Raw genomic sequence first — 19,637 nt, 5'->3', positions numbered from 1 at the left:
CGCAACCTGTTGCTACAGAGTATAATAGTTTTGTTCACCTAACGGTTGTTTGTATCACCTACAACTAATCGAGTTAGATATAGGGTTATATATATATAAACGATCAGGATGAAGAGACGAGTTGAAATCCGGGTGACTGTCTGTCCGCCCGTCCGTCCGTGTAAGCTCTAACTTGTGTAAAAATTGAGATATCTTTATGAAACTTTATGGACATATTTCTTGGTACCGTGAGACGGTTGGTATTGCAGATGGGCGTAATCAGACCACTGCCACGCCCTCAAAAACAAATAAATTTTCATAACTAAGCTCCGCAATAAGATACAAGACTGTTATTTGGTACACAGGATCACATTAGGGAGGGGCATCTGCAGTTAAAATTTTTTTTTAAAGTGGGCGTGGTCCCACCTTTCATAGGTTTAATGTGCATATCTCCTAAACCGCTAATGCCATAATAACAAAATTCACTGGAAGCATTTTTAGCACTTCTATTGACGGTGTGAAAATAGTTGAAATCGGGTGGCAACTCCGCCCACTCCCCATATAACGGTACTGTTAAAAACTACTAAAAGCGCGATAAATTAAGCACTAAACACGCCAGAGACATTAAATTTTATCTCTGGGATGGTATGAGATGACTTTGTAGGAATCGTGTTCAAACTTAGACAGTGGGCGTGGCACCGCCCACTTTTAGGTGAAACCCATATCTTGGGATCTGCTTAACCGATTTCAACCAAATTCGGTACATGACATTATTTTCATATCTCTATGTTATAGTGTGAAAATAAGTGAAATCGGATTACAACCACGCCTACCTCCCATATAACACCATTTTAAATTCCATCTGATTCTTTGACTTTCCACTATGCAAATCAGGCAACAATGACTGTATCGAGATAAAACTTTGCGTGAATAATGCTATTAAAGTATGCCACCTTGTGACCCAAAATTGTCAAAATCTAACCAAAACTGTTCAAGCCCCTAGGTACTGAATATGTCGACCACAGTGCCTACAGTTGACCTTCTACCGAAAATATCGGTCAATCCACACAGAAATCTCAAACGAGTATACCATTTGACTTTGCGAGAGTATAAAATGTTCAGTTACATCCGAACTTAGCCCTTCCTTACTTGTTTTGTTTACTCTTATTTTTCTACATGTTTTTATGAATCTATGACTATATTGGCGTTTATTAAGTCATTATTAATAACTTGTTGCTATTTGGGCATTGAAATTGGTGTGTCATAAGTGATATAAATGAATTGACATATATGAGACACCTGAATATTTTTGGGAAGTTCTATTTAAGCGTCTTTAGTTTGTTGCACGAAGTTTTTATATTTGGCTGACACTGTTTCCAAATAGTGTAGGTCAAGTGTTTCCTGAAGGTGTTTTCTTAATACGTTGCCGATCTAAATGTTTTTAATTGGTTCATTTCTTCTGATACCCATATTGTACTATTTTTTCTTAAAATGCTCATTTAATTATTCAGGAATAAAGTATACATAAAAATCTAAAAACATTTTCGTTCCAATATTCAAAATATCCGTTAAAAAATTTCTCTTAAAGATATCGTGTGCATTGTCTAGAATTGTAACGTTCTCAAAACACTCTCTCGTATTCTAAGTGATTATTAAGAAAAGGAGACAAAAAAAACCACCACGATATTGTCTGTATAAACTTCTATTTCCGTCTTCTACTGTGAATGTCGATCAAACTAATCGTATGCTAAATCTCCTCAACAGTCTTCCAGAATCTTCAACATGAAGGCACTAGCACTCATAAGTCTTAATTTTTTTTTTATAATTTTTTCTATTCGGTGGGATAACTTGCGTTGTGAGTACCTGGCGGCCACGGCCTAACCTCACGGTGCTCAAAAGCACAGCGTATCAATACAATGCGTTGATCGGCGCCCCAAACAATACGAGCTATTTGCAAGTATTTATTTGGTTACCAGCGGCCAGTGTGTATGGGCACACTGACCATCTTGGTAGGATTCGAGGCCGACCTAAAACCTCTTTCGTTTTCGGGTACGGAACCCAGTTTCTTCTGCCACTTTTTTTTTTGAACTGAATTTTCAGTTCTCCCAGCATTTAGGTTTAAACTACAGCCACCACAAAGGGCCAAACCCAATGAGCAGATTGGACCGAAGTCCAAGGGCATTCTGCTCCCCGTAGACTGTGTAGCCGAAATTACTGCCAGTTGAGCTACCCACCAACTCAATGACAGGTGACATTTGTCGCTTGAACTTCAAATGTCTTTTCATGGGTTGGATAAGCGGGATAAATACCACTCTTAATCACTACCAATCCTTTGGTATACATATATCGTAAGGATAAAATTGCGGCCCGAAAAAGGGTTCGCCAGGTTCATGAAATATTATAGGTGTGGTGTCATTGTGGTCTGTCGTTATAAAAAGTTAAAATTGTACATTGCATAATTAAATTTCTATTTTCGACTTATAGATCCAGCTGGTTACCTTATAGGAATGAAAGATTTTGTACTTCCTTACCACACCACTTCCAAAAAGTAATTTTTGTTAAGGTTTCCAATCAGTGTAGGTTGCTCACTTTTCAAACTCGTTGAGAAAAAGATGGGTCATTCGGAACCATGTACTTGAAGAACCGTATAAGAAATAGAAATAGAAATCAATATTACTACAGTAATATATAATAAGTAATTATAATTCGTAATAAAATTGAGCAAGAAAATTGAAAATGCGAGTAGAAATTAAAATCACTCAATTAAATTTATAGCTTAACCCTATAGTTTCACCATAATGATAAGCCAAAGGATAGGTTATGAGATTTGGTTAACATTTTTCTTAGCAGAGACACCTTAAATAGGTTAATCTACCCGTTCATATTTTAGCACATTTTTGTATTCATTCCGTTTAGAGTAAAAAAATGTAGAACACCAACAATAACTGGTGCCCATAAATTTTCCAAAACCCGATATTGAAATGTTGTACAAGTCAAGCCGTTCACAACAATAAATAAAACAATCGCAAATGGCCTCTATCCGTTAGCGAGCGGTGAATCTCATTTTCTGACAGACAATATATGAGCGCCGCAAACAGCGTTATTGATGCAATGCCGACTAATGTGTCATTATATTGTATTTACATATATACTTGTACGAGTACAACTGTGCTGTCATAAAAAAAAAAAAATATTTACTTGATGACCGTCAACGTATATCTCGCTTTAATTACTACATATAACAAATGACGCTATTCATAATTTCAATTTGCCTGATATATTTTTATACTCTCGCAACATTTTGAATAGAGTAATGTAGTTTTGACACCTCATGGTTGTTTGAAATACCTAAAGCTAATCGATATATATATTGGGTTATATATTAATAATTATGACGAGACGAGTTGAAATATAATATTAGTGATTGGGTATATCTCTTTCCGCGTAAGCGATAACTTGAGTAAAAATTGAGATATCTTGGTACAAGTGGTCTGTTGTACTAGGAGTACGTTGGTATTGCAGATATGCGAAATTATTCCGTTAATCGAAAAATGAGTACTTTAAAAAATCCACTAATTAGGATACAAAAAAAATTTGGTTATTCAGTACAGGGTTTCGAAGTATGGTGAAACATCTGTGGTTTGTTTAAAAGTGGGCGTGTGCCTGCCCCATTATAGGTTTAATATACATACATATCTCACAAACCACTTAAGTTAAATCAACCAAACTTGCTGAGTTGTCGTCTTTCTAGCTCCTTCATATACAGTGTGAAAATGGATGAAATTGGATGAGAACCGCACTCCTCATATAACGATTTTGTTGAAAACTACTAAAAATGCTAACTTCATCAGAAGAATTAGGTTTCATAGTCAAAATGGTTTCGAAAGGCTTCACAAAGTAAACATTGGATAACAGTCGTGGCACCGCCTACCTTTAGAGGAAATTCTTTATCTCAGGAACTATTAGACCAATTTCAACAAACTTTGGCGTAAGACAGTAGCCTGACATTATTTTAAAATAATGTGAAAATTGGCTATCTCTATCTTCTACTTTTCCTATATCAGAATTATAAATTTTATCATATTTCTTGCGAAACTTAACACAATTAGTGCCCTCAAGGCACTTCATTCACGTCCTGTGAAAATTGGAGCAATATTTCACCTAGCCTTATATATCTAACATAAGAATTTTAGTTTTCTAGTTGACTTTATAACATATTTATAGATTGAGCGGTATCCTAATAAAGAGATAGCATCTTTCTCTGGTAATACAATAGTATGTCGTGACGTCGTGAAGAATTTCAAAGTTCCGTTTGTCTTCATACCGTGATAATTCATATTTAAAGAATACCCAGTAAAAAAATTAAATATTTTTTGAGTTACACGCGGTCTCCGATAGCGCTAAACACACTCCTTCATTACTGCGATGATTTCTGGCAACTCCGTAGATGAAACCGAAAAAAAGAATTCTCACAGAAGACAAAAGACGGCGTTAAAAAAATTGAATATTATTTTGGTCGTTTGATTTGAAATGGACCATTGGACATTTGTTCCCAAGTAATCACGAAAGCGAATTTGAAAAATGCTGTTTCGAGAAAAACGTGTTATATATTATACTGTTAGAGCCGATTGAACTGAGCGGTTATATTTTAGAAGGCTGCAACTCAAAACCTATTTAAAATCGATCAATTTTAGTATGCTATTTTAAAAGGTAAAGCCTTACGAAATGTGTAATAAATTCGGGTTTCCTTAAATATAACAAAAATCCCAAAGACTTATATAGAATAGGTAAATTATATATTTTTTGCAAACATCTCTAACAAATATTCCGAACTTCGTTCCGCCTTACTTGTATTATGGAATTTTGATTTTATATATTGCATTATTGGTATATTATTTGTGTCTTTACCGCCAACTGACAAATCTTTATCTCACAATTGTAGCATAAATTCCATTGCAAATCAACACGAACAATTTGAGCAATTGACTATATCCGGTTTTAGTGGCGTTATTTATTGCATGAGCGCTTATAACTCATCGTACTTACTAACATACGATGTACAATATATATTTACATACTAAAATGGCTGTGTATACATATATGTTTGTTTATATGCAAATTCTGTTTGTGTTTGTTTCGCAGAAAAGCCGCACTAATTTGTTTAGTCATTTGCATTTACAAGAATTATACTGATAAACCCGCGCACACAAACCTTCATATACATATGTATATGTGTTCGCCTTCACTGGTCGTGTGTCCGTCCGTTCGTGTCTTTGCGTGAGTCAATAAAGTGTTGAATTGCCATACATTTTTAATGGCATCAAATTAACATTGAAACACAGGAGAGCACAATGAAGCTCTACTTCGCTAAATATTTACACAAAACACGATTAAAGTGTGCCTTTTGTTGCGAGCATTATTGATTTAATGACACGAAACTCACATCCATATACGCTCAAGCTTAATTACAGTTGAATTGAGTGATTTATATAATGATGGAAATTTTCTCTTCCAAATGGAACTTTTTTTTTTTGTTGCGGGAGGGAAGAATTTAGGTAATATTCAGGCAATATTTAGGCAGCCCTAAACACTTTAGGCTTAGTCAGATAGTTGCTTGGGCACGAATAAGTAAAAAAAGGAGATCTAACTAAATTCTCTTTCTCGTAGGAAGTTACTTTGCTATGTGCTATCACTAAGCCCTTGAACTATGTAACGGAAAAGGGCCGGAGAACTAATACATCTACAATTTCAGACAGGTTAGCTGTATAGCCATGGAAAGCTGTATAATTCTATTGAGTACTTTGGAATGCTGATTTTGGACGTCAGGCTATACAGGTGCTCTCAGTAGCAAAGACGATTGACCTGTCGTCAGAAGCGGTGCGGTGCAGTCGTTCAGGCACGATTGCTATATGTACTTTCAAATCATGTGCGCTAAAGTTGTTCCCTCTTTATCTCAGAAGTTTCGAGAGCCTCTGCTGTTGGCGATGATTCTATGATCAAGTCACCGGATGATGATAGAAAATGAATTGTGTGCCGAACACATATTCTCTCTAGAGTTAAAAATTAACTAATATTTACATTTTAATTCCCTAGTTACCGAAAGATGTAAGTATTTGTTGAAAATCTGGTAAAACCGAAAATCCTGTTAGTTTCGGAGAAGTATAATAAATTGCCGCATCAGTTGTCCTTGTTGACGCTACCAGAGGTCCTCTCTTAAAAAATACCTCCATGAAACTGCAGTCAAGTTACTTTTTTCCATGGCATCCAGCTTTAAAGGTGTTCGATGCGGTATCCACTGGTGAAAGCAGAGACCTCCACTGCGTTGGAAAGATCAGGTGGAGAGTGGCGTCGTTTTGCTTGGTATTTCCAACTGGCGCCAAACTTTTTTGCATAGTTTGATGCTAAACCGTGAGTTGGATTTTCACCTCTGGCATTAACAGGGGCTCGCTTTCTGTAGAGCTCTTACATATGTACTTCTGTCCTTTACTACAGTTAGTTAGTTTCCTCTCCGGTTGAAAATTATTATATTTCTGCAGATTTGAGCAATTGAGTTCGAGTTCCACGCAACTAGCTGTTTGACGTACAATCGTTGATTGTAAGTAGTGTTTCAGTGTTCTCAACGGTGATCGAAGTTTTTGCTGACAACCAACCCAAGCCCAAGCAACATAAGAAGGTACTGTAAGAGATTTTAGGGTCAACTAATGACCACCATACCATAAAGGTAATGAAACTGTGATAAAAGCTTACTCATTGTTCATGTATAATATTTAAATTTATTTTTTTACTTTGCATATCTTTTGGAGCAAATTAATTTTCAACCATTTTTGGCGCATACTTTAATAAACTCATTAGCATGCAAATTAACTGAGAGTGAAAAATAAATACTCGTAAACATCAGTAGTTGTCCAAAGTTCATACCACAGCCGGGATGCACATTCACAATGACGATAGCAACTTGAGGGGGCGAGTTGAGCCACTTTCAAGCAGCTGCACTGAAACTTGATGAACTGGTCGAGTGCCAAAGTTTAAAGACTTACACATAACAATACAAAGTTGGTGTATACACATGTGTGTGTATGTTGTTGTTTATATGCTAAAAATACTTCCTCATTTCGCTCACCAGATTTACTTCCTGTTCGATCTAAAATAGCTTAGCAAGTTCGTGTGTATAAGTGTATTCACATATTATTTTAGTGTTGGCTCCTCAGTGGCTGCCAGCACTCGTATGCGGTTTACCTTTTCCTATGTGCCTCGGTGGCTTAAAGTCAAGGAATTTGCACATTCAGCTCGAAACTTTTACATGCACTCACTTGATTTCGGTCCGAACCTTACCATGTTCTCCTGCATTGTAAACAATTTGATTGCCGTTGTTGTTGCTATATGCTTCCGTAAGCTTTTTCAACTTTCAGTTTATCGCAAAGTTTTGTTTAAGCAGTATAAGTTTTGCTGTTATTGCCGCAACAATGCTCAACCTCAACCCAGAACCCCAAAACCTAAAGTGCCAACTCACGGTCTTATGAGTGCATGTGCGTGTGTGTACCAAAAGCAGCGACCACCAGCACATCATTTGCCAACAATAAGTGAAACGCATCAGTGGTGACTGTGGCGGTGGCGCCACCGACGCCGTGCAACCTGACCGCCTGTCCGGCTCTGTGTGGCAGCTTGTCTGCTGCTTACTCATTACACCTGAGGGCTGACTATCAAGGTTTGATTACAGTGTTTTATTATGCATCACCGTTTTTGCTTTTATTATTTCTTTTTTATGCTTTTTGTATTATTGCTGCTGCTTTCACATCCTTCTATTTGGTGTTATTGTTTCTTAGTCACATTGGAATAATCACGCCGAAAACAACACCAAGTGAAAGTTTCAACGATCTGTTAGTGTGCGTCAAAGAAAACCGCAACCATTCTAAGGAGAGTCGACTTTGGGCAACTCAAAAAAATCCGAGTCAGTGTCGTATAGAAGGTTGTCGCCTCAGCGACAAGTCCTTACAATAAACGCAAAGTGTGATCTCGATAAAGGGTTACATGGATTTCATCGAGCAAAATACGGCACACTTTCAATAATTATTCTTTTTCATATAAAAAATTAAATATTTTATAAAAAAAATTTATTATTTCAAAGATACATATTTTACTAAGATTTTGTGAAATTTTCAAATGAAAATTTTCAAAAAATCGCCCAATACGACGTTATTTCAGACAGGCAGTCGGAGAAAAGGTGCCTCCGCGTTGACAGCAGAACTTCTTATAGGATCAAGTAATAACTAGGTATTGGACGAAGAAAAAAATAAAGTGAAAATTGTATTTTTAGCAAACGTTTTTACAAATGAATGCAAATTTTTGTGAAAGTTTCTTGATGTTTTTTTTTTTGTAAAAACAAAAATTTCCTTTGTGCAAAACCTTGTAAATTATACATCGATGACCTGTGTAAAGTTTCATTAAGATCAGTTGAAAAATTCGCGATAAATCGAGACGTATTGCATTACTCAAACGAAAATGAAACCTTCACCGGAAAAAGCTTTCATTCGGTAACTTTATGGTACGAGATCGTGTACTTTTATCTTGTTATCCTCCGTGGTAGCACTTGGCAAAACAATTTTCGTCCGATGCCAACGATAATAGAGTCCGATTAATATTTCTATTTTACCATTTTTGTTTTAAATCCGTGAACACGCTTGATTCAAAACGTTGTCAAAACAAATATACTACTTCGATTCGGCTGAAAACAACAGCAACCCACAACCGCGTACTATATTTCTATTGCGATAATAGTGCCATCAGACGGTGTGGCTAAGCACCCTAGAATCTGAGAAACTTTTAACGATAAATGATGATAGACTAAAGCATATTTCTTTTCCCTAAACTTCCATAAAAGCTCTTGGTTTCGTTCACATCAAGCACTCCCTTACTTTAATGTTTTTTTCTAACTAATAGGTTGCGGTTCTCAGCCGATTGCATTCCTCGCTCAATGCCTTACTTTTTTTTTATTTTTATCATATAATTTTTTGTTATTGTTCTGCTTTCTATTTATTATCCGAACCGCAATGCCTCCATTATGCTTCTGCTATTCATGCAATGTTGTGCCTTTTATTATTGCTGTTATTATTTTCATTTTTGTGCCACATTCAGGTTGTCACTTTTGTGCAGTTTGTTTACACCATTGTCTTAAGTTGAAGGTTAAATATAACTTGCTTCTGGCCTGTCCAGCTCTTTCTTTGACTTTTAGCTTATCAGCGTCTTAAGACTAAACTCTATGTGCTTCAAGTACATATATATCTGCTCATGTAAACTGTTGCTGTCGACGTGCACAAACTTTTTGGGATCATTCAAAGTTTTGCTGTCAGCTATTTAAGTTGTTCGGTGACTTTGTGTTGATAGGCCGCAGACATTAGCCGCTCGAGGCCATACGACTTACTTTACTTAAGAAGAAAAATTTGTTGGCTTTTCCTTTTCAGCAAACTGTAAACTTCTTATTTCAAGTACAAACATTTATTTGATTCGATATCAAACGTGTTATATAAGGGCCGTAATGGTTCATCCGCCAATTGGCTGTTGTACTCTCATATATTGCGTGTTATTAGTGTTTTCATATGATTTGCTCTGGTTTGTTGCCAAAGTTTTATTGTTGAATTAACTAAAAGTTATGCCCCAAATATGGCAGGTGGTTTGCGAACTTGCTTTGAAATCTACTTGTTTGGTGGATTTTATGGTGAAGGTTTGGAGATTAGCTCTATGAAGGGTGATTTTTCATGGTCCCATTTTTTTATTATTTGAAAATTAAAAGTAATTTAAATATAATTATGCAGTTAATGTAAACAAGCTGTACACACGTTCATTAATTAATGGTTTCGCAATATATATTCGGCAATAAACTTGATTGATAATTCCTTAAATATACTGCAGAGTTTTCTCCCTTATGAGAACGTCAGGTTTTATAGTAAAAAGTGAAAAACGAGTAGCCCAGTCGCGTGGATTGGTCGAAAAACTTTATAGATAAGCCGTTGAGTCCAAACACAGCTCGGAAAAAATCTTGAATTTTCAGCGACATACGGTTTTTATCGTTGGAAGATGATTTGTAATTTTTAGAACTCCACAGTTATGTCTTAACTGTAGGGTCTCTTTAGGCCTACTTGTTTATACTCATAGACCGGTCCTTCCGGACTTGGAAACCGTGTTGTGAGTGGCAATACAATTTACAGCAATTTTTTTGACTCAATCAAGCGTTTTTATCGAAAATATCATGGTATAGGTTGTGAAATTAAACAAAAGTAAGGTTATGTTAATCTATTTCAAAGCAACTTATTATATACGAAGGTAAATATTCAATTACACGAGTATAAAAACCACCCCGCTTAATCACACGTGCTGCATTCATGATAGCACATTTTCTATTTTATTAAATAATTTATTATTTAAAAAAATAAATTGATATAAATAAATTGAAACAGCAACATGACTAATCGCGTCTCAAAATGTCAACTCAACATTTAACCCACCTGCCATCAACGGCTCAGTCGCTCAGTGCTAATCAACTGTCAGTTGTTCGTGTGAGAGCTGACGTCACTCAGCTGTATGTCATTGTGTGGTAATTCATGTCGTTATTGTTGTATTGTGACTTAATTAAACGTCGGGCAAATAATTAGTTGAAATTGAGCTAAACCAAGGAATTGTAATGACTAATGGCCAGTCCGACACACAGACAGACAGCCGTCGAAGCAAGTGGTCGAACAAGATGCGCACCATAAAAATAAAAAATAAAAAGTTAAAATTGCGTGTACATATGCGATTCATACGACAACGAACTGCCTACTTTGACAAATGCGACTCGCTCGGACTAACTTGCCGCCTGTCTGCGCTTGCCCTCGTAGACCGCTTTACAGGTTTTCGAAAACATGTCGTAAAATAAAGAGTGAATTAATTTTGTGCTCACTGGCGTGTGTCGCCGAGTGCTACCGATTGCTAAATATCCTTATAAATATGTAGATTTGTATGTGTATCAGTGTTTGTGTGTTGCTTGTACTTAGCAAGTTTTACACATTTTTAATTTGTTACATATTTTACCTCAGTCAACTCATTCTGTCGTGTTTTGTTCTTTTTTCAGCCCAACCGGTGCAACGTTTCGTACACAGTACGAAATAAAGGATTATTTATTGTCACCGGGTACCTGCAAGTGTGGTCTACCATGTCCATTGCGGCCGGAGTATTTCTTCGATTTCAATGCTCAGGTGAGTGCAATTGAATTTGTTTTCAGTAAAAATGTAAGCCAAGCGACAAATGTCCCGTTACACCGACGCAGCTGTTATCCTGTCAACCGTTTTTGCTCGGAAGTTGCGGTTGCTTAGTACGAGCGGGTGGTTTTGGTTTAAATTAAATATTGCAAAACTATTGCGTAGTGGTACGGTTTGCGGCAACCCTTTGGGAATTGTGTTGGCAATCTATGATGGGTTGAAATTGTGTAAATGGCTCTAATAGAATTGCTTAATAGATATTTCTTGTAAACAGAGCGGATATCGGTCTATAGAGTTTGGTGTATTCGTATTAACAGGAAAGGAGCAACCTGAGCTTCAGCTGTATATTCGCCGTCAGCCTCTTCATCTTGTGGATGTCGAACTTATGTAGCATTACTTAAAGTACATAAAAAAATGTTATTTGCTGTTAAGTAGAGTAAAGAATTCATTTTGCAAAGCTTATTAAGCCTTCTAGCAGACAAGCTATCGAAATGTTACATTTACTTGTGTTGAATTTATAGAAAGCTCTAAGAGAATAACTTTGCTTTTATTCCTCCCTTTTTTTATACGTAAAATTTGCTGGTCGTTTACTTTCCTTTAAACATTGCCCTGTCCTATATACAGATTTTTACCAATTGGCCTTAAAAATAACGAAAATCGAAAAACATCTTTCTAGCATATCGGCCAAGACTAAACCGAAAGTCTTCCCTTTCCTTTATTCATACGTAAAATTGCCAGGTGTGCTCCCAAAAAGGTTTCATTACACTCGAGTAAAACATATTATGAATTTGTGAAACATTTTGCTATTAAGGAGCTGGTTGTTTCGTAGTATATACATAAGATGTGGCGCTATTTTTATTCCCTGAACAGGGTATATTAAGTTTTCCACGAAGTTTGTAACACCCAGAAGGAAACGTGGGAGACGCTATTAATATAAATAATCAGCGTGACGAGCTGAGTCTATTAAGCCATATCCGTATGTCTGTCCAAAACAGCTGCTAATTTATCGAACCAATATAGCCTATATCTGTCATACAAACTATACGATCAAAATCAAGTTCTTGTATGGAGACATTTTTTATTTGACAATGAAATTTTGGAGAGATTATTGCTAAGGCCAAAGGTACAATCTCCGAGGAACTTGTTCAGGTCGGACTACTAAAGCATATAGCTGCCAAACAAACCGATCGATCAAAATCAAGTTCTTGTATGGGATCTTGTTTTTTCGTGAAGAATATTCTTTCTTCGGTGTTATTGTTTTTCCTTGTTTGGTGTTTTGGGGGGTCAGATCATTCCATAATGAAAAATCTGATTGATTGAAAATAGTCACTGGTGAATCTTTAAGACATATAAGATTAGTGGTCTTATTAAGCTTCGACTTATTAATGAAATTTGTATGTTTTGGTTTAAACCAGGGGTCGGCATGAAAGGAACTGCGCCTGTATAAGTGAGCACGAAATTAAAGACACCCAGTGAGACATTTTTTATTCCGTGTTATGGTAAAGAAGTGTCTCCTGATTTCTTAAAAAGAACATATTGGACCCTAAAAATCTTAATTTTATTGCCTTTAAGTAATGTAAAACACAAAATTTAATTCATAATATCATAAAAAAAGGTCGACGGTTTTCATCTAAAAACCACCCGAATAAACTAAATTTGTCAGGTTGTGAACTTTGAAATGGGGGACCAGTTTAAATCTGTGCAGTATTTTTAAGAGTTCTTGTCTAGAAATGCAAATCTTAATGAAGTCTTAACAATAAACGTTAAAATTATAATTATCAAATTTCATAGGCCCAGAGAAGAGAAATGCAGAGCTGTATGAAAAATATTGGTCCCTGGTCGCTCCCAGATTAAGTCACTCATTCCGAATGCAAATTCGCGAGTGTATCAAAAAATATCATTCTGTAGAACGGAATTGAGGCATAAGTTGACTGTTAAAGCTATAAATGAAGCTCATCGGATATTTGAATGCAAGTCAAACACCACATTGTGATGCATCTATTAATTCCTCATTTTACAACAAAAAATATAAAAGCAATTAATATATGCATTATTAACTAAAACTTTGTTACGCTTCAGCAATTAATTATTCGATAATTTATTAAATAAATAAGCGTAGTTTCACTGATTTCTCCTTTGTCGTTGGCTACAGCGATTCACTTCGTGACTGTCGCATCACAAAAGTGCTTATAACGATTAATAATTACATGTTGCAGTACATGTCAGCGCATATATTTGTACATACAAATTCAATGTATTTTGTCCATGATTTCTTTGCCATCGTCCACTGCCAACTCTCCGCTCCTAGCTTCAACAAAGCCTTTTTTAGACACGGCCCTTCGTTTTATTTTAATTTTTTTATAGTTTCACTACAATTGGCCTTCAGTAAAATTTAATTATAAATAATTGCACGATATAAATCAACACAATTGACGAGACAAGTCTGTCCTTGCTGCTGTATAAAGTTGCATTGGCATGACAAGTGATACAGTCACTCGCTTGACAGGCGAATGAAGTGCCCATGCGACATGTATGTATATACGTACATACACGCTGTTGTGCCTAGGAGCAGTCACACTCTAGCTGCTCATCGGTCATCGTCATATTCGCGCTGGCCTGCCGGCTAAGCAGTTTTTGTTAACACATAGTAGTCATAAATTCAGTGGGGCACATATCCTCGTTACTTGCCGGTGCCACCACTGGAAGACGCACGGGTACACGTGTACTGGTGTATCTCCTGTACTGACCATGAAAAAGTCGACAGCAAAATAATTGGCTTTACGCTAGGATGTCAATTATAATTATAAAACTTAATTATAGGCAGCAGCGAGGCAGCATTCTTTCCCGACTCCAAAAAGAAATCAATGCATAAAATTCGTAATGCGACAAACCGTATGTGGCGGGGGCTGTTGAAGGACAGAGAACTGGTATGCCATGTTAAGTGTCCCCTCGGACGAGCAGCTATGCACTATATATATTAACTCATAAATACATATAAACATATGTGTATGAATGTGAATAATAAAGGTGAATGCGGCATACATCCACTCGAAAGTTGCGCAAAACGAAGGGAATCTGTCGCAACAACAAACAACCCACTCACCATATTCCTGCAGCTCCGATTTTCCATGCCGGTTCGGCAATCTAGTTTGGCAGCAACCACTCGTCAGCAGCATAAACACAACAACAACAGCACCAAGCAGTGTCCAGCCATAAATCATTTTATTTTGATCCATTGACAATTTGTTGGCGTCCATCTTTATCACTTTATGGCATTGTCGATTAACAAAGCACCAACAACGCTTATAAGTACTGCGAAATGAACTGCCGCACAGTGGAGCGGACAAAAAAAATATATTGTTAATTATAGTTATCTACGTTTCGAGATACTCGTATTCATTTGAAAATTATGGCATCATTTTAGATTACTCCCCAATACACAATTCCTGCATAAAACTATTATTTGACTTTCCTTTATAAACCCTCGGTAAAAGTTCTTCTGGGGCTCAGCCAATTGTGTAACCTCTCTCAAAACTCTGCAGTTTGAAATAATTTAAAACAGAGAGAATAACCTTTAAAAATATATATAAACCTATAGTTCTTTCCAAGAGTTCTATTGCAGAAAATGTTATGCGATCCTTTTAGTTATCAATTAATATGATTTAGCATATTTTCACGTTATTTCCTTTTCATAAGCATGGTTCGTGAGGGGTTAAAACTTCTTCTAAATAAGAGTAGAGTGTGGATTGGCACGAAGACGGACACATTCTGTGAAATATTAAATAATCTTGTAAATATTCCACTGAAGAGCTCATGTAATTTCTTATATTTTCAATAGTTTAAGGTTCGAAAGTGAACTGGCAGGTTTAATGACTATTATCAGACGTAAGTACTTGGTTGATACCTCGCTAACCGATACAAGAAATAAACATAAAAGTATAATATTATTCCTTAATTAATACAGTATTACGTCCACAGAGTTCGGGTCTCAATAAAATTGTATATTATAGAGAGTCATCCGAGATGTGTAGTCCACAGCTTGGCCAGACATACTTTTATGTAGTAAACCTTGACCCTCAATTAAAGAAATCTTGAAATTTTTAAAATAATTTCATGGTGCCTATTCGTGCAGCTTCTGAACACTGCACACCGTAAAGCAACCGTCTGCAAGCTTTTACACAACTTACAAGCTTTTACACAACTTACAAGCTTTTACACAAAAATATGCAGTTTGTGGAGATACGAGGACAAATCACAGTAAATTCTCAACTGAAATCCGATGAGTTCAGCGTCAAGAATACAAAACCAACAGCAAACAGGGTACACAAGTTGTCGGTGTTGTCGCAACATGTTTTGATTGAAAAGTGGCAAGCTGCATCGATTTCGCGATATTTGCGGCACAGACTTTATTCCCACCATTGACGGTGCACCATTTTTTGCCGTATTTTTTACTGCTGTTAGTTTGAAGCGTAAAATTCATTTTAGACTTTCGCTTTCTGTGACAATTTTATTTTCAACTTGACTCTTTTTCGCTGCACTTCAATTGCTGCTTTTTAGAGCTATGCGGCGGCGCACCACCGGAAGTCCTTTGGCATTCGAGCCAGTTCAGCATTAAAGGTAGACAAACAGAAACGCAACAACATGGTATAACAACAAATACAAATTGGTGGACGAGATAAAAAAAATTAAGCAGAAAATGTAAAATAAAACGAAAAAAGGGGGCAAGAAAGAAGAGTTAAGCAGTAGACATAATAAGCCCACAGGGAGCTACTTTTATCGCGATTAAGTTGCGCCGTTGTTATATAAGTTCAGAAATAACCTTAATGTTCTTAGTTGCTGCTGCTCTTATCTCTTATTATTTATTTGTCTGATTGTTGCTATTTATTAGCGTGTTTTGTTGGCTATTTAAAAAGGAATTAATTCCAGTAATGTAATTATTTCGTTAAAGGGTAGACTGTAGACTGTAGTTTAAATTTTGGAGATTTTAATTAAGTGTTCTTTAAAGTTGGAAAGCCTTATTGCAAAGGGGTTCAAACTATTTTTTCGAAAATTTCGGGTTTGGATACAAGCCATAGTAGTCCGATCTATACAATTTCTTCAAAGATTGTATCGTTGCCGTGGACAACAATCTGCGCCAAATTTCGTGAAGATATATTTTAAAATAAAAAATATTTTTATACAGCGACTGGATTTTGATCGATCAGTTTGTATGACAGCTATATGCTATAGTAGTCCGATCTGAACCATTTATTTCCGAGATTGTATCGTTGTCTTAGATAGTAATCAATCTCAAATTTGGTGATGTCATTTCGTTAAACACAAAAGTTTTCCATACAAGGGCTGGATTTTGATTGATCGGTTTGTATGGCAGATACATGCTATAGTGGTCCTATCTAAACAAGTTTTTTGAAGATTGTACCGTTGCCTTGAACAATAATCCATTTCAAGTTTCGTGAACACGAAACAGGAGTAGTGCTCCGACGTCCATGACGCAATAAATAAAAGTTTTTTTCTTGACTAATTGCTCGTTTTATAATGTGCTTTGCTTTTTTAGAAACATAGCCGTGTATGTACTGGGCGCATATATACAGGATTCCAGGCCACAAGAGCATTCCAGGAGACGATATAGCTGATAAGATTGTAAAAAGCGTTGACGTCTTGTTAGACGAAAACTTCGGCTCGTATTAAAGTGAACTTCAGCAGGTATAACCTAACCTAACTGCGTTTCCCGAGTCTTATCCTAAATGTAGGCACTCATTTTCTTACTCAAAGGACAAACCTTGTACACCTAATATCGTGAAGAGAAGACAAATATTGAAACTTTGCAAAAGCTTTTTAAATTTAAGAAACAATAATGAGCTTCGTAGTTATAAAGTTTGTCCGAAAATTAATTTGTATCGTTTCTTATAAAAATTTATCGATGTCTTAAGTCAACGACCTTTAAATGATTGGTTCTTATAGTAACTTCAATTCACTGGTGTATCTTCTGGTAATATTTTTTATTCTGAAAATCTTTACCTATTATATCGAAATTATTGATTCAGAGATACTCACTAGTTCCTGAGGGCTTTCATCTGGATTTGTGATTGGACCATACTTCTTTGAAACAAATATTATAGCATTGTGGTTTAAGCCATTTTGTACCCCGTGCCATAAAATTTGGTCTTATTTTTTATGTCTTCATGTGCTTGATATTCGTCTGCAGCACTTTAATAAACTTCACTTCAATAGCATCAATGCCAGCAAATTGTCAGGTGGCAGAAGCGGCAATTAAATTGTGTCAGCCGTTGCAACCGAATATATGTGCGGCTGCCAGAAAGTGTTGGCCTTTATCTGTTATACAAGTCTAATTCCTGCCACCGTTAGACTGCCAACAACCAACTCGTGGACACATACCAATGTGCTGTCAATGCCAATTGGAAACAGCTACTCTTTTGCTGCCATTTCCGGTGTTAGGCTACAGTGCCAGACCATTCGAGTCCGTTCGTAGGGGTTTATTTGGCCCCACCCATTAGTGCTGTTGGATTAATCGAGGAGGCAACCACATTGCAACAGGAACTTTAGGCTTTGCTTTAGTTGTTTCTACACTTTTTATTGTAGCGCGGTTGATTGGCTTCGTCGAACCATAAAAAAGTGGAAGAACAACAACAACAGCAAATGACTAAACAAGAAGTCGCACAAAAACCAATGTCGAACATGGAATTCCATCAGATTAATGCTTGTTAATATTGTCGCCAATTTAATAGATATTCGTGTACTCACCGTCGCACACCAGGCGCTGGCCACCAAGTGTTGCAAAAATATTCCTACTTTTGTCCGTTGCATAAGTGGCAAATGTTAAAAAAATTGCATATGTACATACGACATAGTTACATAATTGTAGTTATAGTTGTTGTTGTGGCAGCAAATCAAACCCTCCGTAATGCGAATAGTGCTCAACTTGACGGGCCGGTGGCTGGCGGCTGGCTGAAAAGGAGTCATTCAATTTACCGGCGATTTTTCGATGTTGCAACTGTTTGTGTCTTTCTATGTAGCGAGGTATGTGTCTACATTACATAGGCTGGCTGGCTTGGCTGACATTTAGTCAGTCGGTTGTCTGCATCTTTTGCGTCACAAAAAAAGCCAATGCGGGGCTTCACCTGACGTTGCATGTAAGTTTACTGTTTGGCTTGTCTCATTTTTAATGCCAACTGCGAAACGCCGCTGCCACCTGCTGCTGCGTCGTGTTGCAGCTACCCCGTGTCGCAAATACAGACCCCTTCAGCACAATGTGGCTGCCGCACTGCAGTTTGTGGTTGCGGCTACAATTTCAACGCGCCACTTAGTTGTTGTTTTTGTTCCTGTTTTTGTTAATTCTTTTGTTCTTGTTGTTCAGCGTCGTCCTGTGACCATTACTGACTGACACTACTCAATGAACACTCACCGCACAGCCATAGTTGCACTGCTATACTCGGTGTTCTTCTTACTCATTTCTGTGGCACAAATGAGCAGGTGCTTCTTGAAGCATGTTCACTTTAATTGATGAGGGATTTACATTTTTCTACACTCCACTGCCAGACATTGCGTTCGTATTCCACACTAGTGTAGAGTTTTCTGTTGAAAGATTTAGCGCGAGTATGTGTCTCTGAGTGCGCTAGTTGCTCACCATTCAGTGGTTGTAATCCATAGGTGGCACAGGAAGGGCGGCGAAATTATAATTGCAAAACACCAGAGTCATCTTCTTAGTAGTGACATGTCGTATTGGATTACCTGCTGCGCCATCATAAAGAGAAGGCTGGGGCAGCTCGCAAAGCTTGGTCTACTGGTTGGCATTCTGCTGTGGTCACTACCAGCTATCCATATGCATGAGCTAAGCTGAGGAAGGTGTAGCCAGGCATACTTTGTAAATATAATTTCAACTTGTCGATTTTCTATTTGCTTGTAATCATATGCGAAGTCTCTGCTGTTGGTAAATGACTTATCTTCTTAAGTATTCTTAATGAAAGTCTTTTGCTGAAAGTGAAATAAATTGCATAGCAACTGGTTTGCTATCGGCCGAAATGTATGTGATTGAGTTACTTTTGTAAAACGATAAAGGAAATAATTTCTGCTGATGTACTGACGCATTAAATAAAATTCATTCAATTCAATTTTCTTTATTTGCATTGAAAAATACTGCTTCTTTCAGGAAAACTATAAAATGAAAGATTTCAGGAAAGCTGCAGAAAATATTAATACTTCACGTACATAAGTACGTAACATTAAAATTTAGTTTAGAGTTTATTATGTATTCGTTTAGTTTTGTTTTTAATTACCTGAAAGCTTTAACGCAAACTTTCTGGCTTCCGTTCGAAAGCGAGGAAATTATAAAGCTTTACAATTTTTGCACAAATATGTTCTAAACCTTTATTAAAACTCTAGTAAAGTAAAATATAACAAGAATACTTA

The 19,637-nt window shown here is 36.7% G+C and overlaps 1 protein-coding gene across 3 annotated transcripts in view; it reads left to right on the top strand.

Moving 5' to 3' along the window:
* The window catches only part of sba (six-banded), a 366,731-nt gene that overhangs the window by 88,403 nt on the left and 258,691 nt on the right, over positions 1–19,637 (top strand). For all 3 annotated transcript variants that reach the window (XM_036357848.2, XM_036357846.2, XM_036357849.2), the window contains exon 3: positions 11,084–11,207. In XM_036357848.2, the coding sequence (XP_036213741.2) occupies positions 11,084–11,207 (124 nt within the window). The remainder of the gene's footprint in view (positions 1–11,083; positions 11,208–19,637) is intronic.

Source organism: Bactrocera oleae, chromosome 2 (genome assembly GCF_042242935.1).
Source record: "Bactrocera oleae isolate idBacOlea1 chromosome 2, idBacOlea1, whole genome shotgun sequence".
Taxonomy (NCBI): Eukaryota; Metazoa; Arthropoda; class Insecta; order Diptera; family Tephritidae; genus Bactrocera; species Bactrocera oleae.
This window is presented reverse-complemented; position numbering and strand designations above follow the sequence as displayed.